This window comes from Anser cygnoides, chromosome 6 (genome assembly GCF_040182565.1).
Source record: "Anser cygnoides isolate HZ-2024a breed goose chromosome 6, Taihu_goose_T2T_genome, whole genome shotgun sequence".
Classification (NCBI taxonomy): Eukaryota; Metazoa; Chordata; class Aves; order Anseriformes; family Anatidae; genus Anser; species Anser cygnoides.
Window position 1 is genome coordinate 9,617,352 of NC_089878.1, and position 25,151 is coordinate 9,642,502.

Here is a 25,151-nt window from a genome sequence, read left to right on the forward strand (position 1 = left end):
TTCTAAGTGTGTAAATATTAAAACTTGTCCAAATGGCATAATCAAATTCAGCAAACTAAGCAGAAAACGTCAGCGGCAGGGACGGCAGCGCAGGCTATGTGCTCCATTAAGCAAATCCAGGCAATAAAACGCGTCCTCCCTGGGAGCAAACACTTGCTCGGAGCGGGGCACATCAAAGACCAAAAACTCAAAAACTCAGAGGTGCTGCGTCCTTCTGGCAAGTGAAACCGACGGGCTAAGATACCAAGCACGAGCCCTGGAAGCACAAAAAGCGAGCCACAAATAGCAACTGGCTGAAAGGAGCGCCGGAGTTTTAAGAGACGCCTTCAGCCCGGCCAACACTGAAGGCATTTAAATTCTGGCAGCTTCAGAAGCGAGTGCCAGCTTGAATTTAGATACTTGGAAACATTCAAAGTCTTCCAATTTCAGTTTCACCAGGAAATAATGAAAGCATACACAATCAAATCATTATAAATAAAGTTTTTATGCTCAGTGGAAGACAACGCTGATGGATTCATGATCTGTGCTGTTGTAATAGAGATAGTAATAATTTTGATGTATTGATTTATTATTCCTTTTAAAAAAATCTCAATTTCTGTAAGGAATGCCTGCTCAGGAATTTCAGCCGAGCTGAACACTGTATGTTGCTGACATTGTCACTATGCTTTAAGTCAATTAGGGAGACCAGAGCCAGATGGCTGAAAACGACCAAAATTACACAGTACATTCTGTTTATTAGTTAGGATTATTATTCAGGCCATAATTGCTTTTAGCAGATTATTTATCATTATTAACATTACAATGATGTTTAAGAAAATTACAAAGTTATGAAAAACATGAGTTTTCAATTGCTTCCATCTCCGCACTGGTCTAAACTTTTCTTAAATGCCTGAATTAATTCTTAAAAACTAAATAAATAAAGTACAACCTATTTTTATCAGCAAGTCACATTGATTTTAGACTTGACTGAAGACTGCAGAAAGATGCCAGCAGAGAGGAGTTTTCTGATGGGGGTTTGCAGTGCCCGTACAGGGATGGGAGGATGCTCAGTGCCTGTGACTCCCCCAGGGCCGCCTGAGCCCCTCCACAATCCCCATTGAAAAGGGCACCCTCCAGTCCTGCCTCCACGAGTCTCATTCCTCGTGCACTCCAGCCAAACAAGAAGCCACAGGAAAGTCTGATTTTCTGTTGTTAGTCCGTGTGAAAGCTATCAGCAGAGGCATCCCGGACCTAATTTTAAAACTGTGGCAAATACATTGCTCTGGCAAAGGCCAGGGCTCGCCCAAGGCAGCCATCAGTTATTTATACAGTAGATATTAGATACCTCCCTCCTTCACCAGCTGAGACAGCCCCTCCAATTTTTTTTTTTTTTTTTTAATAACTCCCTTGTAATATTCAAGCCATCACAGCCAAAGCAGGCTTTGAATCCCATAGGAATTCACTGCTGGGTGGATGCCACCAAGAAGGGAAACTCAACTGAGCTCATTAATACCTGCAGGTAGCCATAAGCCCCGCTCCTTTGGTGCTGGGAATAGTACACTAAGGAAAAAGGACGTGCAACACGCAAGTTGCTTTGTGTGTCAGAGATCCCAAGATCATAGCTACAGCCATCACTGGTGACAATGAGAGTTACGTAAATTCCAGTCTCTTAAGCTTTTAACTGAATATACACACAGCAATTATCTGAAGACTTAATCTTTATCCTACGGTCCTTGGGGGAGAAGTTAGGTTCAGCCTTCCACCGAAATCCCAAAACATGGTATATACCACATGGCAACTACAGTTCAGCCTTGAAATACAATTCCCTCGCTACAGAAACAGGTGCTTTAACACACTATTCACCGTTTCCCAAGGTAATGACACCTTTTTTAATGCCACTTTGGCAAGCATGACCTAGAAAACACACCTTTATTGAAGGAAGCCTGATAGATCTGAGGGTCTTCAAACTCTTGTCCCCACCACCCACTCTGGAATCTCAACTGTTGACACCATATTGAGCGCACATTGCACATATATAATAAGCAACTACATCAAAACATGTCAAAAGTTTACTGATTCTTCTCAAATTAAGAGTTTATTTTTCCCCCTACAATTCAAAACACACACAGCAACTACAATTTTGCTTCTTGCTAACTTATGCCCAGAATCAAGGGTCTACCACTCGAACCTCTGTAGTAATAATCACAAGGCACGGGTTACCCAATACATCAAGTTTTTGGCAAGAAACCTGGGTTAAGATACTTGTTCACCCTGCCAAGTTGCCAATTCAGTTTTGTGCCCACACAACTGTTCAGGAGGCTGCTGGGAACCAGCTGCCTGAAACAACCAACATAAGCCCTGTGCAATGGTAATAATTAGCACCCACGGGTGGGGAGGGAATTCCTGCAGCACCTTCACCACCAAGGGCAGTGTGTTGTGTTGTTGCATCCCGAATCAGCACTCGGCTCATGTGTGGGTTTTTCCAATAGCCCCACTCTTCTTCTCCCTCCTGATCATATAGACAACTAACTCAGCATCTCTTCCCACTGAGGAATAACGCTCTGCATGGTTTTAGTTGCTGCTAGGTTGGATTAAGCCCTCTAGTAAATGGAAAAAAGAATTACACATGAAGTGCCCTTTGAGCTGGACCAATGCATGAGGCACCATTAAGGAAAGGGCACTAAATGAGAAAAGCATCACCGTGATCCTTGTCATTAAGCTTTGGACAGAAGAGTGAGAAATGAAAGGAACAAGTAGACAGGCTAATCAACACGTATACCATGCAGACACCCATTAAAACTATATTACCTTTTCTTGAAATCCATATTCTTCATGTTACTTCATCTCTCCCCCCACCTGCCTCCTCATTGCCCATAACTTCTAATAGCAATGATGACCTTGGCACGTGGCATTTTCTTAGAATTAATAGTTGGCTGGTGTTAATGGCCCTCGGCTACACCTTGGGCCATCAACTCCTCCCAGACAGTCATTAATCCCAAGGAAATACCCTGCATCTCAATCGTTATTACTTAATTAGTTCAGCACATCATCTCTGGAGCTGTAACACAACACCAAAGGCTTGACACGTAAGTTATGAACAAGAAAACTTTCAAGTCAAAGGATTCAAGACACCGCACCAAAACCTAATTAAAGGAATTTTAACACGCTAATAAATAAAAGGATGATTATTCTGGGCCTGAATTGGCTACTTCTGTAAGCAGAACAACTCCTTTTGATTCAGCGGAGAGCCAGACGGGTTACTTTATTTTGCAGCACCACAGTCCATGCCACGTTGGCCAGCACATTTCTATTTGGAATTACAGCCAGGTTATTCTGGAGGGCCCCTCTGGTCTATCTTCAAGTCTCCCTGGCAGTCTTGTATACCACTAATCCTTAGAAATTCAAAGCCAGTCAAAGATTTTCAACCGTTAGAAGCTGTAGATCCAAAGACAGAAAAAAAAGGTAGCCTTGTATGTGGATTTATTTACAACCCAAGGCATGAGTTAGGTTCCATTCTGGCAGTCTTCCTTGCTGAACATGACAATGCAATGTAAGCCCTGCTTTGAGCTGCTGCACTTCTGCACTGGAAATGGATTAAGTTCACCGTAGCACAGGATACTCTTGCTCCACTGCAAATGGTTCCTTGCACAACGTGGACAAGACGAATAACGCCAGGTTACCAGAGAAAACAGATGAATCGAGCAGGTGCAGCAATGGTAGGAGCCCACATCCTGGCTTCATCCAGACACAGACAGGCTCATGGAGTCTGTGTCCCCCAGCTCTCAAGGAAGAAGAGTTGTGTGTCCTCACCGTGCTTCCAGAGCAAATGCACAACCCCAACCTTGCACATCAGCAACAAAGTGATCATTGTTCACAAGTGGTAAATTGCACTGCTTAACAGTTGTTTGCTGTTAGGGGGAGATTTTGAGGAGGATGCACCCAGTGTTACAAAAAACAACAAACTGAGGACTTGGGAGCCATCTACAACGTGCCAGGGCTTCATACACAGCCTTTAAGTAGCTTAGAAAGAGGGGGAAAAAAAAAAAGAAGTCAGCTGAAGTGCCCCAATATGGAAGGCTACGCAGGGATGCAGGGGTATGACCTCCTTCCCAAATGACTTACAGAGCCCTTCTTTTCCCTGATTTACCCCTGGTGTGCATGCCACTGCCCAACCATTATTCTCAAGCTTATTAAAACCTAAAATACCCTCACTGAGCACGCTGTGGAACAAGGCAACATCAAAACACAACAAAATCCTCACTGTCATTAAAGGCTCCCCAAAGCTTTCCTGAGTACTTCTGTAGAAGTAGCCTGGGCTGCTGCAGCTCCTGTTCCTTTCATTGCTCCTGTCACGTACTTCCACCACCTATAGGGCAGGTGTTTTTCCCAGATTACATATCCTTTGCAGAGCCAATTATGATTAATTATGTTCTTTCATTATCAGAGCCACCCAAAGTGAAAGCAGGCCTCGTGTTTCATGATGCTGCATTAATATCCCCATCCCAAAGGAGACCCAACCTCATCACCAGCTAATTCAAGCCCAAAGCCTCTTCCATCTCCTTCCCCGCTCCTCGAGGACAACAGGGAAACCAGTCCTGGTAGCAGCAGAGCCGAGGGGAGACAAACAGCCTCATCAAAATAAAATACAATAAAAGACTGATCCACAGAGGAAGATAAGCTCGAGGAGACAACTCAGATGAAGAGGACGGCCGATGATTTAAACGTGTGGCTCAAAGGGAGCAGGAGATGTCTGTAATTATGAAGGAAGTATCTTTTCATTGCCTGGGCTGTTATTAGCTGGGACAGGAAGCAAGATGACAACCGAAGACTTCATCTATCAGCTCCTTGGTGTTACATGAAGCCCTGCCTACATATGCACCATTCAAGAAGCGTGTGGCCAGCAGACCTCCAAACCAGAGCATCTCCCACACCCCACCGCTTCTCCTCCACACCACAACCCACCAGCCAGGCATTTTAAAGCTATTTATTATCACTCACACCACCAGAAGGAGGGCTCATGCCTCGTGAGACTTTCCTATGATATAGGTTTTTCTTTTCTGGCCTGTTTTCATGGGTTTTCCTAGCAAGGACTCGCCCACACTGCAGAGCTTTCCTCCTCCCCACAGCCTGGCCACCGTGCTGCCATAATGGCTGCGTAATTAAAAGGAAAGCCACTCCAGGTAATTGGCAGGCTTTGCTAATTGAAAACTGTGTAGGTAATCATTTGGCCCAGGGAAAAGTCCCACTCATACACCGTAATACGGACCACCATCTGTCTGTTAAATTAATCACAGTGAAATATTAACATACAAATGACTGATGCCAATTATTTCTAAGGAGTTCGCCTCAACAGAGGATACTTCAGCACCTCTCTGAAGCCTCCCCCATGACAGGAGGCAATTTCTCTTCCAAGAGACTCAGATACGGATGTCGCCAAACTTTACTGAGCATAAAACCAGTAGCTTGCTGGCACTGGACCTTCCCAGTTCCTAAAAGTTACTGGGATCAGCATCCTCGGCTCTCACAGCCTCAAATGAGCATTCGACCCTCCTGTTAGGCACAGGTCCATCTCTGCAGGGAGATGGATGGCCCTGTACACAACAAGGGCAGCCTCACACCTGGGGTCACCTCTTAATTCACTGTGATTAACCAAATTTTGGGAGATTAAGGAATTCTCAAGTTCTGTCCCACTGTCAAACACTCACCTAAAAGAGAGGACACCGCTTCTTCATCTCAGGGCCCACAAGGCTGGAGCAAACCAGCATGTCCCGAAGCTGATCATCTGCCTTCAGCTGCCACCCAAGCCAACCCCTCCCCACCCAGGGTACCAGCTTGGCCATTCCAGCAGCTGGTGGCCAAACCCCAAATCCTCACAAACCCAGGCAAGGAGCAGCTGAAGCCCGGACTGCCGTGGTGACAGCCGTCGTGCTGCTCAGCAGGGAACTGGACACTGGGACACACGGGGACCAGCTCATGAGCAACAGTACAAAGGTGCTGTGGCAAGAAACTGGAGGAAGACCCCCCTCCTCTTCACCCCCTTCCCTACCCAAACACACTGAGCGGAAGGCACGCCACAGTAAATTAAAGCAAGGATGCTATTCAAGCAAGGAATCTAATTTCACTAATTAAAACTGTAACAACGGCTGTAAAACAAAACAACACTAAAGCACGCAGTATATTTGCCATTTACAAGTTCCCGTCGAATCGGGAAGGCCTCGCTTCTTCCCCAGCACTGCTTATTCACTTAGGGGGAGCAAAATCGACAACTACAACCATTTCGTTTCCTCCTGGGTTTGTATCTCAGTGGTTTAACCCGTGTGGGAATCTGAAGGACCAGAGCTACATAAAGCACCCCAAATGCAGACCCTATCACTTGCCATACTGACACACAGGTGCTGTAGGGATGCACACACAGCTGGATGCAAAGAATCATGCAATATAAAAAATAAATAAAAATAAAATCAACCAAGAAATCCAACACAGAGCTCAGAATTAAAACCTGAGCACCTTTGCACCTGGTATTTTAATTACCGCTGTCACATCACTGTCCCAAACGCTCACTCCGCCCTTTGTAAGAGGTCTATTTTTATTTTTGCTTAAGCATCAGAACAAGTAATGGGCAAAAGTTTGAGGAGAGGACGGGCGAAGCTCCCGAGGCAAGAGCTCATTTGTGACTCACTGCGGTAATTAACAGTCGAGCTGGCCCCATCAGGAGTCAAAATGCATTTTTCTGATGGAAATGGAGCACGGCTCCAGAAGCCATGCAGGTTCAACACACGCAACCACACGGGTGGCACCCCTGAGAAGCACAACCGATCACTGCAGACTGCATTTATATCGGGACATAAGTAAACAGCAGCAAATAAAGAAAATAATATCTGTGTGATGCCCTGATACATCTCCCTCAGATGTTTTCAGGTGTCAGCTGTAATAAATGAAGCGTTTACTGGGTGCAGACGACACTTTAAACAAATCAGCGCAAGTCCCTAAAGGAAACAAGCAGCAGCATATTCTGTAGTATTTCATCATTTTGGAGCCGGCAGAACGGAGCTGACAAGTACACAAGATAAATACTTTGTTCTGTCACGCTGTGTCATGTCGGGGAGAACAGAAAGTGTTATATGACCTTTGGAGGCACAGCCCAAAGAAGCCTTCTCGCTCGCTTCCACGCCGGCGTTTTCAGAAGAAAAAATATAAAAAAAGAAAAGAAAAAGCAGGAACACCCCTCCAAGGCGCTGCCTGGCAGCAGCTGTAGCTCAAGGTATTTCACGGCCACATTCCTGGCAGATTTTGCTGCTGAAGCCTGAAAGGGAAGAGCAGCCCAAGCAGGAGGCAGCTCCGCAGCATCTCCTGCTTGCTGCGGCCATGCAAACCAGAGGGGGGAAAAACAAGGTGATGCAGATTAGGTACCACTGACCACTATTTTCCATCAACAGAATCAGCATCTGTGGGTGCTTTGTGTTTTGTTGTTGTTGTTGTTGTTTTGTTTTCTATTTATTTTTATAAAACAAAACCCTTATGCTCTTGGTGGAGCACAGCCACGGCACAACCTATGCCTCTGCGCCTCAATCGTTTCACCAGACAAATCCACCCCGGGACACCCCTGCCACCCTTAGAGCTCCCATTTCAAAGAAAAAGGTGAGATAACTAATCCAATAAAAAAGAAAGGATGGTCGCAAAGACACCAGCGTGGGCAAGAGGACTCAGAGAGGAGTTTAACGTGCAAAGCTAGTTTCAGGCATTTAAAACAAAAAAAAAAATACGTATCAAATTTACAGTTTTACTTAAATGAAATCACTTTGCATTCTCAAATAACTGTAATAACTAACCATAGATATTGTATTAAGCATAAGTGTGGGAATGTTTGACATTTCTCCCCTCCCCTCTCTCTCATGAAAGATGGCAAGCAAGAGCCCATCCTCATTAATTACTGTCACTTTTCCGTAATAACCTGCAGTTACGGGATCTCCGCTATAAATTATATATATTCACATCAACTTACTAGCTTTCACGCTTGTGTATCTACTTACTATGAAACAGACAAATAGGTAATTAAGCTATTTGAAGCCAAAAGAGTCTGGAATTAGTGGTGTAAGGAGATAAGTAGGGGAAAGCTGGCCCATCCCAGGTTTCTTCCAGTACGCGCAGTAGGAAGAAATAATATTAAAGGCAGACAAGGTAAAAGTGCATGCGTAATTATTAACAATATGCTTAACATTTGATTTTAAGTGTCACATTATTATGAATTAATTTAACATTCATTAGAGCCGCTCTGATCATAATGAATTCGTTTGCCAATTGCTGTGCCTTCAGATAAGGCTCCCGCAGTTCCATCGGAGCCCAGTTGTTGAGCGATAATTAACAAACGCTCAACAATGGAGCACTAGAAGAGGAGATAGATAACAAAAAAAAAAGTGTTCTGACCTGCCAAAAACACTGTAGAGCCCCAAGTAAATAAATAATAAAAATCTGGGAGACATAAACAATGTCTTCTGCTCATTTCTGGGGGCCCAGCAGGATGCCACGCAGGGAGAGGGTGAGGAAGAGCAGGGCTCTCGGGTCACGGCGACACGACGGCCGTAAGCAGCATCCCTCCAGTACCAGGTCTGTGTGTTCACCTTTCACTCCCTGCAAATTGCCACCACGCCACGTCTGAAGTATCACACCAAGTAAAGCAGCACGATACCCCATGCTAAAAGAAAAACACTCGGTGGGAAGAAATGAGAGGCAGCCCCAGTGATAACAGCTTATTGTAAGTGCACATTAACTAACGCTGAACTGTAATAAAACACTTCCAGAAGTACACGTGGCATCCCCAGGAATGCTAAATGGCTTCATTATTGTCCACTGCTTACAGACTGAATAACGAAGGAATTCACAATAAAGAATTGCTGCAAGGAAGCACTGCCCCGCAAGGGAACAGAAGCGGAGGGGGATGGCTTTTACTGCACACCTTGCGGTCTCCTGCACCTGGGAAAGCACAGGAAGGAAGGGTTAAGCACCCACTTCTAACACTGGGGCTACCTGCAGGTGAAATCTGGGGGTTGGTGGGTGCACGCATCTATTTCTGTAACCACCTGCTGCAGACCAGAGTATTGGTGCATGTTCCCACCCCTGCTGCATCCTCACACCCACCTCGGTGCACGTTGGCAGGCACGGCACCCCCAGCACAGGGAAGTAATGGTGCTGGTGCTGTTTCTCCTCCTGCCGCCCTGTCCCCAGCCCCCAGGACCTTTTTCCTTCTGTCCCAGAGAGACCAACAGCCAGGAGCATCCAGACAGGGAGAGGGGAGGCACCTGCTGACACAAAGCCAGTGCAGAATAACCCTGGCAAAGTAAGATTTTTTCCCTCCGTGCCCTTGGGAACTTCATAAACAATAATCAAATACTCCAAAGAGAAAGTAAGGAAGAAAGCCAGCCACAGATATAACAAAGTTTTGCAAAAAACGTACAGAAGTACATTTTCCATCAGTCTGTCTTCCACCAGCTCTCTTAAATGCCTTTTATTTTTTCGCCTTTAATTTGTTAACTACTTCAATTTGCAAGAAAGCTTCCACTTTATTTTAACTTCCTAATAAAACGTGACAACTCAAGGAAATAAAAAATAGATTACAGCGAAGCAGCCTGACCACACTGTGCCTCCTTATTGTGAAAACCCCTTTCTTCATTTTTCCATTAAAATATTTAAGCCTTCCAAACCTCTGTCTTTTGCCAATTAAGAGCTCTGCTAATACAGTTTCAGGCAGCAAGAGAAAGCCGAGGACCGTACTTCATGCTCTGCGGGCTGAATAGCTCGAAGTAACACAGGCAATACGCCGCTTGCAAGAACAGCCAGCGAAACTTCAATCTCTCGCAGGCAGCCTGTTCCCTGCGAGTACGAGAGCGACTCCAAGCCAAGGTCAATTCTTTTCTTTAATTCCCTTCTTTCCCCTTTTTTTCAAGGCATGGGAAGAGAGCTTAGTTATTTCTGCATGGATGCAAGGTGAATGAGGCTGTCGCTTCTCATTGCAGTGCTATTTATTACAGGTCCTGACATAATACAGCTTTTTTTTTTTTTTCCCCCCTCTCCCTCCAATACCAGGAAAAAAAAAAAAGCGGCAGAGAGAGTTCTTCAGCATTGTCTCACTTACCAGCTTCTTTGAAGGGAATATATGAGCAGGTTTTATTTATTTATATAGTGATCTGACAACCCCTATGCATCAGCGTGTTTTCAGAGGCCTCCTGCTGAACAAGGCGAGTCGCTACCCCGTCATTATCAGGTTTAAGAATCCGCACGCATAATAAAACGTAATAAAAGAAAGGAGCGCGCCGGGGGAAGAAACTGCAAGATTAACAGGAGGCGCCAACAAAGAAAGGGAAATTTACCCTGAAATCAAAGGGGAGGCGGGGAGAGCTTTGCAGGCTTGCTCTTGCATGAACCAGGCTGATAATAGGGAAAGAAAGAGGGCAGTAGGGGATTGGGCTCCTGTCCCTCCAACCACCTTGGCTGCAGCAGGAGACCGCTTCCCGAAAGCCTGCCTGCTGGCTCTGGCCTCTCATCAGCAGTTCCTCCCAATTTAACTCATAGTTTCAGATGAAAAGATTTTATAGATCCCTGTTCCGTCCTGAGATGAGTTTGCCTAGAGCTCCGAGCAATAAATTGATGATAAATCAATTCTCCTGGTCTGCGCTTTGGAGCCCGCTTCTCTTTTCCCATACAGTGCCGAGAGCTGCGTATAAAACACATCCCTTGTCCTTAAAGGTAGGCTAATGCCTTTTAGAAATTCAGGAATACCCACACACTGTTTCCAGGCCACTAATGGCATGCCAGAGCTACCTTAGGAAAAAAACTATCAACAATTAGCAATCACATCTAATACTTTATTTCACAGCCAGAATGGAAGGTAAGCGAGTGCGTGCCAGCAGCTGGGAGCTGCGGCGGTGATTTCGGAGGAGGCAGAGCCAAGGACTCACACATTAACATGAGAAGTCTCTCCCTACAGCTCCCAGCTTTCAGCTCTTTCGCTGATAATATAGGTGGTATCATAATTTATGCAGCATTTTTTATCCTTTCCTATGCAGAGATTCTTTACCAGTTCACACCCTTCCTCACAGGGCTATCAGCCTGAAGCAAGGCTGTGCACCAGAACTCATGCCTCTGGAGAGCTTTCGAGCCTTCAAGACTATTTCCCGATCCCCAGGACTCCCTCACTGGCCACCACCAGCCACGTCTAGAGGCTCTCAGCAGCCCAGCAGCACCAGTGTCCCATTGGGGAGCCACCAGCTGCTGCCACACATCCCCTACCAAGGCCCCATCCCCTCCAGAGCAGGGCAAGAGGATGACGGGTTTCTACACAGAGAAATGAAGAAAACCAGCCACTTGCATCAGATTTTGGAAATACCCCATTTGTCTCTTAAAGCACCTGCACAATATCTATACATGTACGTATACGCGTGTGTCAGCAGTTTCTGCAGAGCAGCTGGTGCACGGGGTGCTCAGGCAGACCTCAGCAAGGCTCACACACCCCGACTCTGCTCCCACCTGCCCTGCGTTTCAGGGGCAAACCTTCACCTGCACATTGGGCTTGCAAACTGTGCTTTTCTGATGCCATCTCCTTCACCCCCCTGTGGATGCACGATCATCATAGCCACTGAGAACACACAAGGAAGCGTTTGAGAGTTCTGGCTGTTATGCACACAAAGCCAGAGACACGCAAATTCTGTGCGCAGCAACCTGCGACTCCCTGCTCTTCCTCCCCCGAACCTCCCCCGGCTGCCAGCCCAAACGAAGTAAATGGCACGCTGGCATAAACAAACAGAATTACCTTTCGCAAGACAAGCCACGGCTTAAAACCAGCCTTGCAGATAACATCTGTAGTGCTGACTGCGAGCCGGGTGGTAACTCATTTTGGTCCCGCAAAGGCAGAATCAATAAGCCACAAGGAAGGCCGAGCCTCTCTGTTTACATTTCAAATTAAAAGGACAGCAGCTTGCAAGTGTGACTTGGGGACGGTACAGGGTTGCAGCTTGGATTTTCAGCGAGCCAACTGGTGCAGGAGAGCAGCGCATGCAATCCAACAGCAGCCAGGAAGCACAGAGGAAATCACGTCCTAAAGCGACTCCAAGGGAAAACTGAGACCTGTTTATACACCACCGAGCAAAAACCTTGCTCACTGCAGCTTCAGGCTCGGACCTTTGCACAGATTTTACAGCAGTTGTGTTAATGCAGCGTGGGAGGGGAAGGCTGCTTTCTAGTCCAGGCTCTCTCTCCCAGACCAGCCACCAAGGCTGCCCAACACACTTGCATTTGCTCTCTTTTCCACCACGTCCCAAGCTGTGAAATTAATATGCACAGAGGACATAAACCTCTTGCTCGGGAATAAAAAGTGACCTTAAAATGCTCCTGCTTAATCCTTCCCGGGCTGCAGCGCTGCTCTGGGAGGAGAAGCCATCTTCAGGCAGGAGGGTTTCACCTTCCCGAAGGTCTCCTCCTGCCCTGCTCTGTGGGAGCAACTTGACATCAGCATTTCCCTCGGCCCAGCCAGGAGAGATGCATAAGCAGCTGCCTTAGGCTAAAGGCACAGACGAGCACCCCCTCCCTGGAAGCAGTGCCAAATTTTGATAACAAATCAGCACTGCTCATCTCGGGGGGCTAAAGCATGCACACACGGGCCAGTTACATGATTCACACCTGACAAACAAAAACAAATACCTGAAGTGCTCAAACACACCTCAAACAATCGATTCTGCAGTGACAAAAGCATCACATTACTTTCTTTTTAAATAAGTAAATTCCTGAACAATAAGATTACACGTGCGTTAGTAGGTCTTACACCTGTGCTTGTGTATTAAATTTAAGACACACACCCTTCGTGGCCTTTTTAGACAAGCGTCACAGATTCAGACCACAATGCCAAGGTGAAAGCAAAACCCCAAGGGCACCGGGAGAGTCAAATGCTACTTTGGGCTTTGCCCCCTGCTTGTGCAACCATGGATGTGTCAACTCACTCCTTGCCATCTCTGATTTTTCTTTTGCTCTTTGGTTTTAAGTTTAGAAGCCTTTGGCACACAGGCTTTCTGTCCTTTGCTTCCAGCATTTCAGTGAAGAGAAGGGCACAAGGCTTGTTGGGGAGGACCCCTCTGTTAGAGGAAGGTGAGAAGGTGTGACACAGGCAGCCATGTCCAGAAAGCTGCATTTTCTGCCATGAATATTCAGAGCCCAATTTTCAAAATTGGTTAATTTTGCATGCAAATGGACAGTTACACATCTAACTGACCATTTGTGCAAGCAATTACACGCGCGATTACCTGATTGCATAATTGTGTGGGCTTAATTTTGAAATTGGGTCTTACAGTTTCTTTTGAACACGAGTGCTGTATTTAATAGATAGATATTGGCTACTTTTGAAGCAAAATCATGAGGACCTACTGACTCAAAACCAAATACTGACGAAATACATTCAAGCATGTCTTTACCTAAAGCCTATCATGTCACGCGGGCATGGAGTGGCATACACTTGCCAAAGTGAGCTGCAAAAATCCCTGCGGAAACTTCTGGGCCTTCACATTGGGACTGCCAGCAAAATACCCATCCAATGTAGGCAAACATATCTGTACAAGCAGGTATCTTCATCCAAAACACTGGGCAGTTTCTTACTGTGGGTAATTTTTTCCGTGGAAGACTTGTTCTTGGGCATTCTTGCTGCTTAGGTAGTATTTGAGAAAAAAAATTCAAGTAAAACCACATTAAAAGAAACCTCCCATTAGCTGTGGGGTCAGCAACTCATGAGCGTTGTTTTACCAGATGACCCCTGAAGATCAGGCAAAATTCAGTCTTGGAATTATTATTTGTCATGCTTTTTTTTCCTTCACATGTGATCTGAGTGGTTAACTTCCCAGGCCTTCGCACTGCTGACCTCTAAGGAAAGGTTTCCATGCAAACTTAATTATCCTCAAGTATTTCCAGCCAACGTAAGGAGTATTTTTCTTTTATGGAATAATCCTGAAGACCACCAATTTTCTCGTGAATGTCATCCACAACTCTCTATTTTACATGTCAAGCAAAAGCTCTTTAAGATTAGCTGTCAGAGGCCTCCTGTTTTGGCCAAATATCAATTTTCTGTGTGGATGATGCATTAAATTTAAGACGCTCATTGCTACTGCGGGCAAAGCAATATAGCAATTACTAGGCTATTTCTGGTTTACAAATCCATAAGTAATCATATCGTTGGAAACCCAAACTTGGTGGGAAAGAAATGAAGTAGAGCGTTAAAAACAAAGCCTAACGCCGGTTTAGTAATTGCCAGCTCCCTCGGGATGCATGGCGGTGAAAAGAAAAGCACCAGACCTGGTGTCACGGTCCTCAAGCCACACGTATGTTTGCTGAAGCCTGAGAGGTTAAAAAAAAAAAAAAAGTGACTAATACTTTCTAGCCTGTATTTATGCCATCACACCTACATTTAGGCTAGGGAGAAAATGAGTGGGAGGAAACGTAACACAGCTGGGGGCAAAGGCAGAGATGGCCAGAGGATGGCTGCACATGGTTTGCACCCGCCAGCCCAGGACTGGGCTCAGACTGCCTGTGCTGTCACTTTTTTGCGATCCCGCTCATTGCTGCTGCCCCTCCAAGCACCCTCCAAGCTTATTATCCCGAAGTCTTCGGGTTTTTAGGACCACTGAGCTCAATGGCAGCAACACAGACCACGAACCAGGACCTCTCCAGGACAACGTGCGCTGACCTTTGTGGTGCTCCAGCACTGTTCTTCAGGAAACCCAGGCAGGTTTCTCCCAGCTACAGCCTGAAGATCTCATTTCTGAGTAAAGGCACCACGCTTAAAGCCCTTCTGCAAATATCTGTGTGGCTTTCTTTGGAGGGCTTGCTCCTTTGTGTACCCTTCCCTGCTACTTCGGTTCCTGCCTCTTACATTTACTTCTCTTGCACCTCCGCAAGCCACGGATGCCCTGTATTACCTGGTGCCCAGATACACCCTCCTAACAGAACTAGTCGGGCTCCTGTGGTCTGAGAAGTGAAATTGTTCCAGCACCTCATTCTCTTGACTCCTGAAAAAAAGCCTTATCTCACCTGGCAAAGTAAGACTTTGAGCCTGTGCCACCTGATAAGCATGGGTTTTATTCCAGATATTCCTAGAAATGCAGGAGTGCTCGGGTTCATACAAGTTCTCAGAGAATTTAAGCAGAAACCGGGTTAAGAAAACACAAGGTTCAGTGATGCTAGGTGTGATCTGCGAGAGTCAGAGGGGATCCCAAAACACCCCAGCACTTTGGCCCACACATCAGCACTGGCCAAGTCAAAGAGCAGCAAGGCAGGCAGCAGACATCCATCCCTCCTCCCTGCCCAGCACAGCCCCAGCACTCTGAGCCCACCACCAAACGCCATCACGCCCCAGGAGACCCTGGCATCATCAATGCTCAGGACCCACAATACGAACCCTTCACTTGGCCCCAGCAGACCAGCCAAACAGATCTACACCTGACACACGCCACCCAATGCAAAAGCTCCCTGGTTGCAGGAAGGAGCCAAAAATCAATGAGACAAAAAGGAAGCTCTTACAAATACTGATGCCATGAACGTGCCAGCAGCTGATGTCATTTTGTCACATCACTGCATCAAACAGTCAGGCTAGACCCCAAAAAACAAATGGAAACGAGCACTGCAGCAATTCTCACGTAGCCTTGGACAATCCGGACACTCTTAACCCAGGAAAAGCCCAGGGCAGACATGGGCTGGGCCAAAAAGCTTTTACTCAAAGGGACACAACCAGTCTGGGATAGACAGCACCTACAGAACTCACACACCACGGGATGGCCCCTGCTTGGAGAGAGTCACTAATTATAATGCCTCACCCCCCCCCAACACCCCCATTTCTGTGGGCCTTCAGCATGACTGAGATGATTCAAGCTGACAACAGAAATTTGGCAAGATCATTTTCCAATACGAAAGGACACCCACCTGGTAATTGTTCTACTGTAGCACAAGGCATAACCCATATATTTTAATGCCTTAACCACACATCAGGGCAGCAGGCAGACTACAGCTATTAGGTTCCTAATAAACCCAGGTTTCCATCCCCAAAGTCACCAACGTTTGCCAGACACTGGAAAGCCACAAGACAAGCGGCCCCTGCATTAAATCCTACAAAAGAGTTTAAAACAGTGGGTTACAAAAACAGTAATTCTTGGACTCTCCCTCTCCTGTTTCTTAAGCTACAGGAGTTTTGACTCGTCTTCACTTTTCTTCCCCTCTGGGAGGATGAGATTCACACAGCCCTGAGATTTTAGGATAAAATTAACACCAAGAAACTTGCAGCCAACAACGCTGCATGAATTGAGTTGTAAATCTTCCAAAACAAGAAGGGAGAAAAAAAAAAACACACACATTCTCCTACTGTCCCCAATCCTTTGTTACTACAAAAACGTAACCGCTCATAAGAGGCTATTTGAGAAGCTGCTATATCACGGGCTCAAGCTGCACACCAAGACCCTCAGGCAGCCAAAACCACGCAGTACAGACCTGACTTCGACTCCTTTCTAGGACCCTGGACCAAGGGACAGCAAACAAAGCAGTCCTGTCCCTCTCAGCAACTCCCAAAAAGAAAAATCCCACCTGCACTGCATGCACCCCATTAACACCACAGCAGCTGCACCTTACAGTGTGCTGTAACAAGCTTTCACAGCAGCACTTGATGCACTGCTAGAAGCAAACCCAGCCCCTGACTTGAGGTGTGTCTTGCAGCACCAGGACAATTAAAGCGCTGCAAAAGTTACGGCCACTCCTCAGACTTTAATAATGCCATATTTTTCTAATAAGATCTTCCCAGCAGGAAATACAGCCCTGGATAACATCAAGGCTGCGTGGCTGTGTGAACTGGTCCTGGCTTTGGGCACGTTACCCGGGAGCACCCGAACATGCGTGATTTTAAGGGCAGCTTTAAAATCTGGGGCACAAAGAGGCAGCCCCGTGCTGAAAAGCATGGAAAGAAACCCGCAGCAATGCCAGTGCACCGGCACAAAGGATGGGCTTGAGGAACAGACAAAAGGAGAGATTTTGACTTTGACTCCCTATTGACTTTGAAATTTTCTGTTTTCTTGGAAATTTCAGACCCCTGCTTGCCAAGCAGAACCACCACGTTGCTCAAGATTCGGTTTCTCCCTCTCGCGACGAGCTAATTCGGGCAGCAATCGCTGCAGTACGTACAGACAGAGTAACACGGGTGGCTTTCAAATAAAGCAGCCACATACGTTATTTTTGCCTCCTTCCTACACAATTCCATGGCTTTTTCCATACTCTCCCATGCATACATCCTCTGAGCATTATTAATAGCTACCAAAGAATATTATCTGCCTACCAATCACTTCAGCTTCCTACTTAATGGCAAGCACATTTTTAGAGCATCAAATATATCAACGGGGACAATGGTTGCTAAATTTGAAGTCAACAACAACTGGAAAATGCTCGCTACTTCACTGATATTTTTATGCGCTACAGAAATATCTCTTGAAATAAATGAGCCCTTTTTTTTTATCCTTTCAAAGAGATAATAAAATAATGCTGAATTCTAGATACTGTCACATATCCTTAGCAAACAGAAATTTAAATTTAGATCTACACATTTTTGCTGCCAAAGGTAACGAGCAAAAATATCCGCAAGGCAACCTTGCAGAGAGGATCAGGGATTTTGGAATTGTAGCTGGATAGCAGCGGCAGCACAACCGATAAAGAGTCGCCAGTATATGGAAGGTTTTGGAAAAGGGGTTAAAGCAAAGTAACTCTCAGGAACCCTTATCCCTGCATCTCTACCTGGCTGCTACACTAACCTTAAAGATTTCCGAAATACTCCATTAGTGTACTAACCATGCTCCATAAACTTTTACGCCCAAGACGTTCGATATTTCAATGTAATTTAAATTAATGGAAATTGAACATTAGGATGGGTACCAAGTTAAGCATGATGATTTTTTCTTCCTGTCCGCGTGCCAGAGCAGCTCCATCCTGAACATCCTAGAAAAACCAGACGGGAATGTCCGGGAACACCATTTGGGAAGGAGCAGCAGGAGGCACGCCACGCTCCTGGTATCAGTGGGATGTGGGCAGGTCCTGGAGCTTTGCACCATGCCCCAACCTTCAGGATCCGGTCCTGCAATGGGCAGCAAGGAAATCCCCTAAATGCCATGCTGCACGTGTACCCCATAGCCACACATCCCTATTTCTGGGAGAAAACTTCCTGAGCCCTGCATCGCTGTGGGACAGTCCTCAGGACCCATGCACAGCCAGCTGGGTTTTGGGAGATGCCTACAGAAGTCACACCGGCATGCGACAAGAGCACAGGACACGTTGCTGGTTTGTTAGGAGAAATTTAAGGACGACCAAGTTATAACTGCCTGCTTGGGTACTGTACACCCAACTGCACAGACATCAGGAGAAAGAGGAAACAAAATCGGTACGTTTTAGAAATCTCTGGCATTGACCTTAAAGAAAGCATATATGGTGACTGAATATTTTTATAGCTCCGAGAAGAACTGCATCTGCTGAAACTCAGGGGCTTGCTTTCACACTATTTACTTCATTTGCCCATCTACTGCTCTGGCAGGAGCTAGATTTGATAGGCTTCAAAGATAGAAACAAAAAGCAGGTATCACTGGAAAGCACAAATACACGTCGATATCCTTACAGTTAGCATTTCTACTGTCATATTTATATTCTAGTTTTCTGACGGTGCAAATCGTACATGCTCCTGTGGTTTGAATTACAGACTTGGCTGCCCTAATGCCTGCCAGCATCAGACCCCTGGTATCACCGACGCACACGTGAATATTCATCTGCCCTGGACTTTGCATCCCGTTTACACAGTGGGGAGAGTTTTCCTGGCAGGCTGAGGGAAAAAAAAAAGGATATATATATATATATATAGCAGCAGCTGTTCGAAGACTTCAGGAGGCTTGGCATCTGCCCGTGTGCCCAGCAGAGGTGCCGAAATGAGACCGCTCGTTTATCACGTGGGCACGCAGGGAAGCTGCCACCGAGCGCAGCGTATACGCAGCTCCTCCAAACCGAGGAGTTCCTGAACAAACATCACCTGAAGCTGCTGAAACGATGAATCTTCCTGGCAGACCCCGGTCCTCCTGTGGGATAATTCAGCTACGTGGGCATGCAAAGCCCAGCAGCAGCAGCCTGCGCTTCTGTGCAGAAGGAGAAGCTTTGAGTCAACAAAAACAAGGGCCGGTCGTACTTGCCAAGGGTGCAGCCCAGCAGGGCTCACCTCCCGTGGAGAGGGCTCCTCGTGGTGCCAAAGCACCTGCCTTTCCAGCAAAGGACCACTTTGAGCATTTAAAAAGGAAAAAAAAGGAGAAAAAAAAGCTATACCCTCCTTTTGAGCAAGTGCATGTGTTTTTATTGCCTTTTCCCTTTCCTAGCTTGCCCCAGGAGTTATTACACCACTAAGAGCACACACTTAATGTGAACTTGCCCGCCCTCAGCACCCAGACACCAGTCTGGTTCCGACTTACGGGGCAGCTCAAGTCCTCTAGGATAAAACCCACAGTCCTCTCAGCCGCCTGAGCTCCCTTTGCCGCGTACTCGAAGCACTGCGTAGTCTTTGAATTATCCTCCCAGCTCGCGGCTACGCTTTCCATGGGCGGTGGGGATGCGGCCCCACGGGATGACCGGTTCCCTGTGCCTCCCACTCCAGGCTGAGCCCCCCAGAGCTGCCCCCAGCCCCCGCAGAAGGGATCCGGGGGGAATCAGGGCCCGGGAAATCCCATCTCCAACTCCAGGCTGCGCGTCCCGCTGCCGGGGAGCTCCTGGGGGCTGCTGCCACCTAGAGCTGCTCACACGGCATGGCTGCGGGCACGCCACCCCGCGCACCCCACGGCACCCCATTACAAAGTTTTGCCACCCATACGAGCGGCTCTGTGGCACCAACAGTGACTTTTGGGGGAATTTTTCCATAAACCCATTGAACACTTGCATGCTGCCAAACAGGTTGCTCTTTCTAGGTGCAACTGAGCTTGCTGCAGTTTGCTTAGATTTACTTAACTAAAAAATAATGGCAATTCTAGCATCCCTTAAAAACTAGAAGGGGAGCATTGCTCCTGAGCAAAGACAGGGCTTCTCCCTTTGCCAGCTGCTACTGCCAAGTCTCATTCTGCTCACTCGTAGGCATGTATTTCAGGTCCTTATTACTGTTTTCATGTTAATTACCAGCACGGCTCTTAGTGCCAGCATCCGTACACATATACATCAATTACCGTCTCCTTAAAAAGAAAAGAAAAAAAAGTCACGAGGAGGTCAGCGGGGCACTCTGCAGTGCCGGCGAGGCGGGCGCACGCAGGCAGGCTGCACAGCGCGACCCGGCACCGATGCCGGCTGCATCCCCAGTCCCCAGGGATGCCCCGAACGATGGGGCCGGACCCGATGTCCTGCGGTGAGCGGCGCTGGCCAGCGGCACACTTGGGGGACACCTGGGGACGGCAGCAGCTCGGCCTGGCCACCACACAGCGACCCCCAGAGCGGGGACCCCCAAGCATGACGCGGGGTCCCCACCAGCACCCCTTCGGTACCCGTGCTGCCGCGGGACGTCCCCTGTGCAGGGACCGAGTCAGCCGGTGGCAGCGTCAGGCTGAAGCTCCCGGTCAGTGCTTATCGTGCCTCCGCAAAGGCACTCGGAGCTCAGCCTAATTTTAACCTCTGGACAGACATCGTGGCGGACGGGGCGGGAGGGGTGCCAGGAGGGCGGCTGCACCTCGCCGAGGGCACACGCGAGGAGCAGTGGCATGAAATTAAAGCCTGCACACGCACCAGCCCGAACGGGCTCCTCGCTGAGGGGAAGAGGGGGAAAAAAATAAAATAAAATAAAATATTGCGCTGCCAAAACATTTGAAGTACAATTAATTTCTCAGAGCAGTTGAATACTTCAAACGGCACTAAGTTAATTTGGCTGTAATTATTTAACGACTCAACAGCCCCATATATCAGAAAAAGGAGTTAATTTATCAGCTATTTCCACGCAGAACAAAGACTCGCCAGCTTCCAGGTAACAGCCCAAGCTGTTTGGCTCACGTGACCCCGAGCTGTGCACTGCAAACATTATATGCCCGAGCACGGAGAGAGCAGAAATTGAAAAAAAACATGTATTCATGCCTCGGCCGACAGACTTGGGAGAAGGAAATGAAAACTTTGGGTGAGAGCGGTGGTCCTCATCTCCCTTGATGTGCTGAAAATGCAGGTGGCAGCCAGAGCCCCAACCTCAGGCCCCCGAAAGCCGGAGGAGCCCAGATTTTTGTGGGGCTCCTAAATGTTCCCAGATCGAAGCTCACCTGTCCGACCCACGCTGCTGTTTCGGCTAGCGCTGAGCAGCATGAGCCAAGCCTTACAAGCCGCTGTCACCCAGAGCGGCAGCCCCCGAGCCCCTTCCTGTGGGGAGGGTCACGCCAGCCCTGGCATCCCTGCGGACGGGGCGGCTTTTTTGCGCGGCGCAGGGACCGGAGGCTGTGCCGTGACGGGGATCCTGGCGGCCGAGCTCGCCCGGCTCGATGCTATCTGTCTTTGGTGGGGGGTAAATCCAGCAGGGCTCGCTCGGAGCGGGAACTCCTGGGAAAGGGGACGGGGAAAGCGGGAGAGGGGCAAAGTAGCGGGTCAGGGGCTGAGGGAGAAAAGCCAGAGCGGGGCTCGGGGAAGCAGGCACGCAGCGCTCCTTCAGCTGGGGTTTCCCCGTTCAACACCGCGGGAAAAAAAAAAAAGAAAAAAGAAAAAAAGAGAGAAAAAGAGCAAGAGAAGAGGAAAGCAGCCTTCGGCCCCTGCCGATCTGAGGAACTGGGAAGCGATCGCGGGCAGGGAGGCGAGGGCCGGCCGCTTACATAAAGCCGAGCCCGGCGTGCGCCCTCAGCACCCCGCGCCCGCCCGGCGGGCCGAAATTCCACAAAACCCCCCAAAACCAACCATAATTTCCCCTAGATCCCCCCCCCAACCCCAACGACGGCCGGGACACCCCCCCGTAACAGGGCGGACAGCGCGAACCGGGGGCCGAGCCGCGGGGTCCCCTCAGCGCGCTGCGCCCCCTCAGCGCGGGGCGAGCCCCGCCGCGTCCCCCCCCCCCCCCGGCCCTACAACCCCCCGGAGCGGCACCCCACAGCCTGCCGCCCGCCCGGCGTGGGGGCTAGGAGCATCGCTGCGCCGATAAGTTTGGGAGATCCCCCCCATCCCCCGCAAACAGCCCGCAAACACCCACCTGCCTGCGCCGCAGCCGCCCGCGGAGCCCCGGCGGCCGCCGCCAGCACGCAGCAGCTCCACCACAGCAGCCCCCCGGCCGCCGCCGGCATCGCGCCGCCGCCTCCTCCTCCTCCTCCTCCTTCCTCCTCCTCCTCCTCCTCCTCCTTCAGCACCGCCTCAGCCTCAGCCTCGCCGCCATCCCCCGCGCAGCCTCCCCAAAAGTTGGCCCCGGCCCCTCCGCCGCCGCCGCCGCCGCCGCCGCCGCCCCCAGCGCCGCCCCTCCGCGGCCCGACGGGGCGGCCGCCGCTGCGGGACGCGCGGAGCGGAGCGCACCGAGAGCGCCGGCGGCAGCAGCAGCAGCAGCAGCAGCAGGAGGAGGAGGAGGACGGCGAGGAGGAGGAGGAAGGAGGAGGAGGTAGAGAGGAGGAGGAGCGGTGGCGGCGGGACGGAGCTTTGGGGGGGGAAGAGGGGGATCTGACATCCCCCCCCCCACACCCCGCCCCAAGCGGCAGGGGGGCTGCTGGTGAGGGGGTGTTCAACAGGGGCACCCCGGCCAAAAGGGGTGGGAGGCTGCTCCGAGGTGAGGTGGGACTCGCCCTGCACCTGCTCTGGTCCCAGAGCATGGGCAAGCCCCCGTGGAGATGCTCGGATCCCCCCCTCGCATCAGGCCTGCTGCCTGGACAGTTTCCCCCAGGAATTCCTGCAGACCCCCCCCGCCACCACCCTGCACGGCCTCGTCTCCAGCAAAACCCCGGCCTCGCACCCCGAAGCCAATGCCAGCGCTTTCTCCAACCTTGCAGCTGGAAAGAAGGAGCGGGACCCTGCAGAAAAGCGGCTGCGAGGGGCTTAGTGCACGCTTCAGCGCCCCGTGGCAGCAGGGAAGCAGAGCCCTGCTACCAAGAGGAGGCTCAGAAGAGAGGCTGCAGGATGCAGGCAGCCTCCAGCCCCTCAGGACTTGCAGTTGAACCACGGTTTGGGGCAGCCCAGGCTGGAGCCAGACTCTTCCCTTAGCATCTGTCTCAGCCAAAACGCCGAGCTCCCCCCCGTGCCGCCCGAAACGGAGGCCGTGAGCCCAGACTCCCTCTGATTTAAATAAAAAACTCAGGCTCTGGCTGTCTTTGGCTGCACGTGGATGCATTGCTCGGGCTGGAAGGTGCAGCTCGCACACCGACGGCTCCTTCCAGAACGCCGCCGGTACATTAATCACTAATGCTTGCTATGCAAATCTTGTCATGCCGAGCAATTATTGCGGTGCCCATCCTGACCTCATGTTTATTTATTGCAGGAGCTCTTTCTTTGAACCTCGCCTGGGCTCCCTCACCGTAAGCCTATTAGCGTGGGGCTTCCGAAAGCAGCCGGCTGAGAAATTGCAGCTTTACGGTGCAGCTCCGTTTGGTGGCCAGGGTGTCCTTAAGCCCCAAATATTCTCTTGCCACAGGACTTTTCTCCGTGTGATTTAATATTGAGCAACAGTGGCATCCGGTGGGCAGCGGGCTGCCTCCTGAGCAGCTGGCAGCAGCACGCTCCCTCTGTTTGGTCATACGCTTTCTCTAGGTGCTTATTAAATACAAGTTCTACTTTTATCCGAATTTCAAGGTCTTTTTCACCCAAAAGCTTACACACTCCAGCCTATCTGAAACATCTCCCCCCGCTCCACATCATTCCCTTTTATTGTACTCCTGTAGCTTTTGCTAATTGTTCATGGGATGACATTTTTTCCTAAAGTAATATTCTTGAGAGGTTAAATTAAAAAGGGGCCATAAATGATTTCAAAGACCAATGGTAATTAATAAAAATGAAGCAATAATTGGGCAAATAATTGGGCAATATCTTTAAATGTGTATGCCTAGGGTCCAGCTCCTAAATCCACATTTCATTTAGAGCAGCCTGGGATTTTTTTTCTCCCCTGAAAGAGGGCAGGGCACAAAGAAAAGGACGGGAAATACTGTAATCGGTGGGGAAACCTCCAAAAGTCCTGAGGGATTAGTGATGGGAGGGCAGGGAGCTTGCTGCTGCCCCCTTCCCACGCTGAGGTTTGCGGGGCTGATGGACACCTCACTGCTGGCAAGCAGCACAGGGAACCTACGGAGCACCACCGGGCACCTGAGCCCCGTGGCATCCACAGGAAGCAGATGTTTAAGGGCAGGACAGTTATGCTAAAAAATAAAAATAGAAGCAATAAAAGTCTTCTGTGGCTCAGAGCATAAATCAGCCTTTTACTGCTTCCCCTTTTAGCGTGTTCAGCCACAGACATCTAGCTCAGGGGGGTTGCAACTGTTTGCGAGTACCTGCAAGAGGCCACAGCACCACATCCCCTGGTGCCACCCCATGTCACTGCCCACGAGCATTTGGTTTACAGAAGGTGCCATGCTTTGGGAAAGAGAACACTGCAGAAACAGACACACTTCCCAAACCCCTGGCTTTGCACATGCCCAAAGTTGTGCAGAGACACATCCCTGAGCCTTGTGGAAGCCACAAGGTAGCAAAACAAACAGGTTGCACGGGGCTGTGAGTTTGAGAGCGCAGAGCAGCTCCTGAAGATGTTTTGTGGAGCATATTTGAATGGTACTTGGGTCAGGGCATCATTTTCTGCTCACCACTTGTTGCAATGTCAAGCAGCACAAAGAGGGCCACGGTGGTGAAAAATATCGCCAGCTCCAGAGGAGGAGGCTGGGTTCCTCTCCATCACGGGGCTGGAGGAGGACGTTTAAGTCACAGCAGCAAATTGTTCAGCTGCAAGCATGGGAGAGAACTTGTGCCTTGCACAGCAGCATCCTGTGTCATCTAACAAAGCAGGCATGTGTCAGCCGCGTGACAGAAACGCTCCTTGTCAGCCTCCTTGAACGAGGAGTGCTCAGCATCAGGCAGCACATGCGGGGCAGCGTGGGGCTGAAAGTAGGCACCCTGGTGCAGACTACCAGACCCCCTCAAAGGAATGCAAGACAGCTAATTATGGAGGGTTTTTAATA

General features: G+C 49.1%; 1 protein-coding gene across 5 annotated transcripts in view; it reads right to left on the bottom strand.

The window, feature by feature from the left end:
- The window catches only part of ERBB4 (erb-b2 receptor tyrosine kinase 4), a 579,191-nt gene extending 556,787 nt beyond the window's left edge, over nt 1-22,404 (bottom strand). For 4 of the 5 annotated variants that reach the window (XM_066999836.1, XM_066999835.1, XM_066999838.1 and 1 more), the window contains exon 1: nt 22,202-22,380. In XM_066999836.1, coding sequence (XP_066855937.1) covers nt 22,202-22,292 — 91 coding nt within the window. In that variant the 5' untranslated portion in view covers nt 22,293-22,380. Of the gene's footprint in view, nt 1-22,201 lie in introns of all 5 variants that reach the window. The other variant, XM_066999837.1, reaches the window with a different exon arrangement.
- Nucleotides 22,405-25,151: the final 2,747 nt, after the last annotated feature.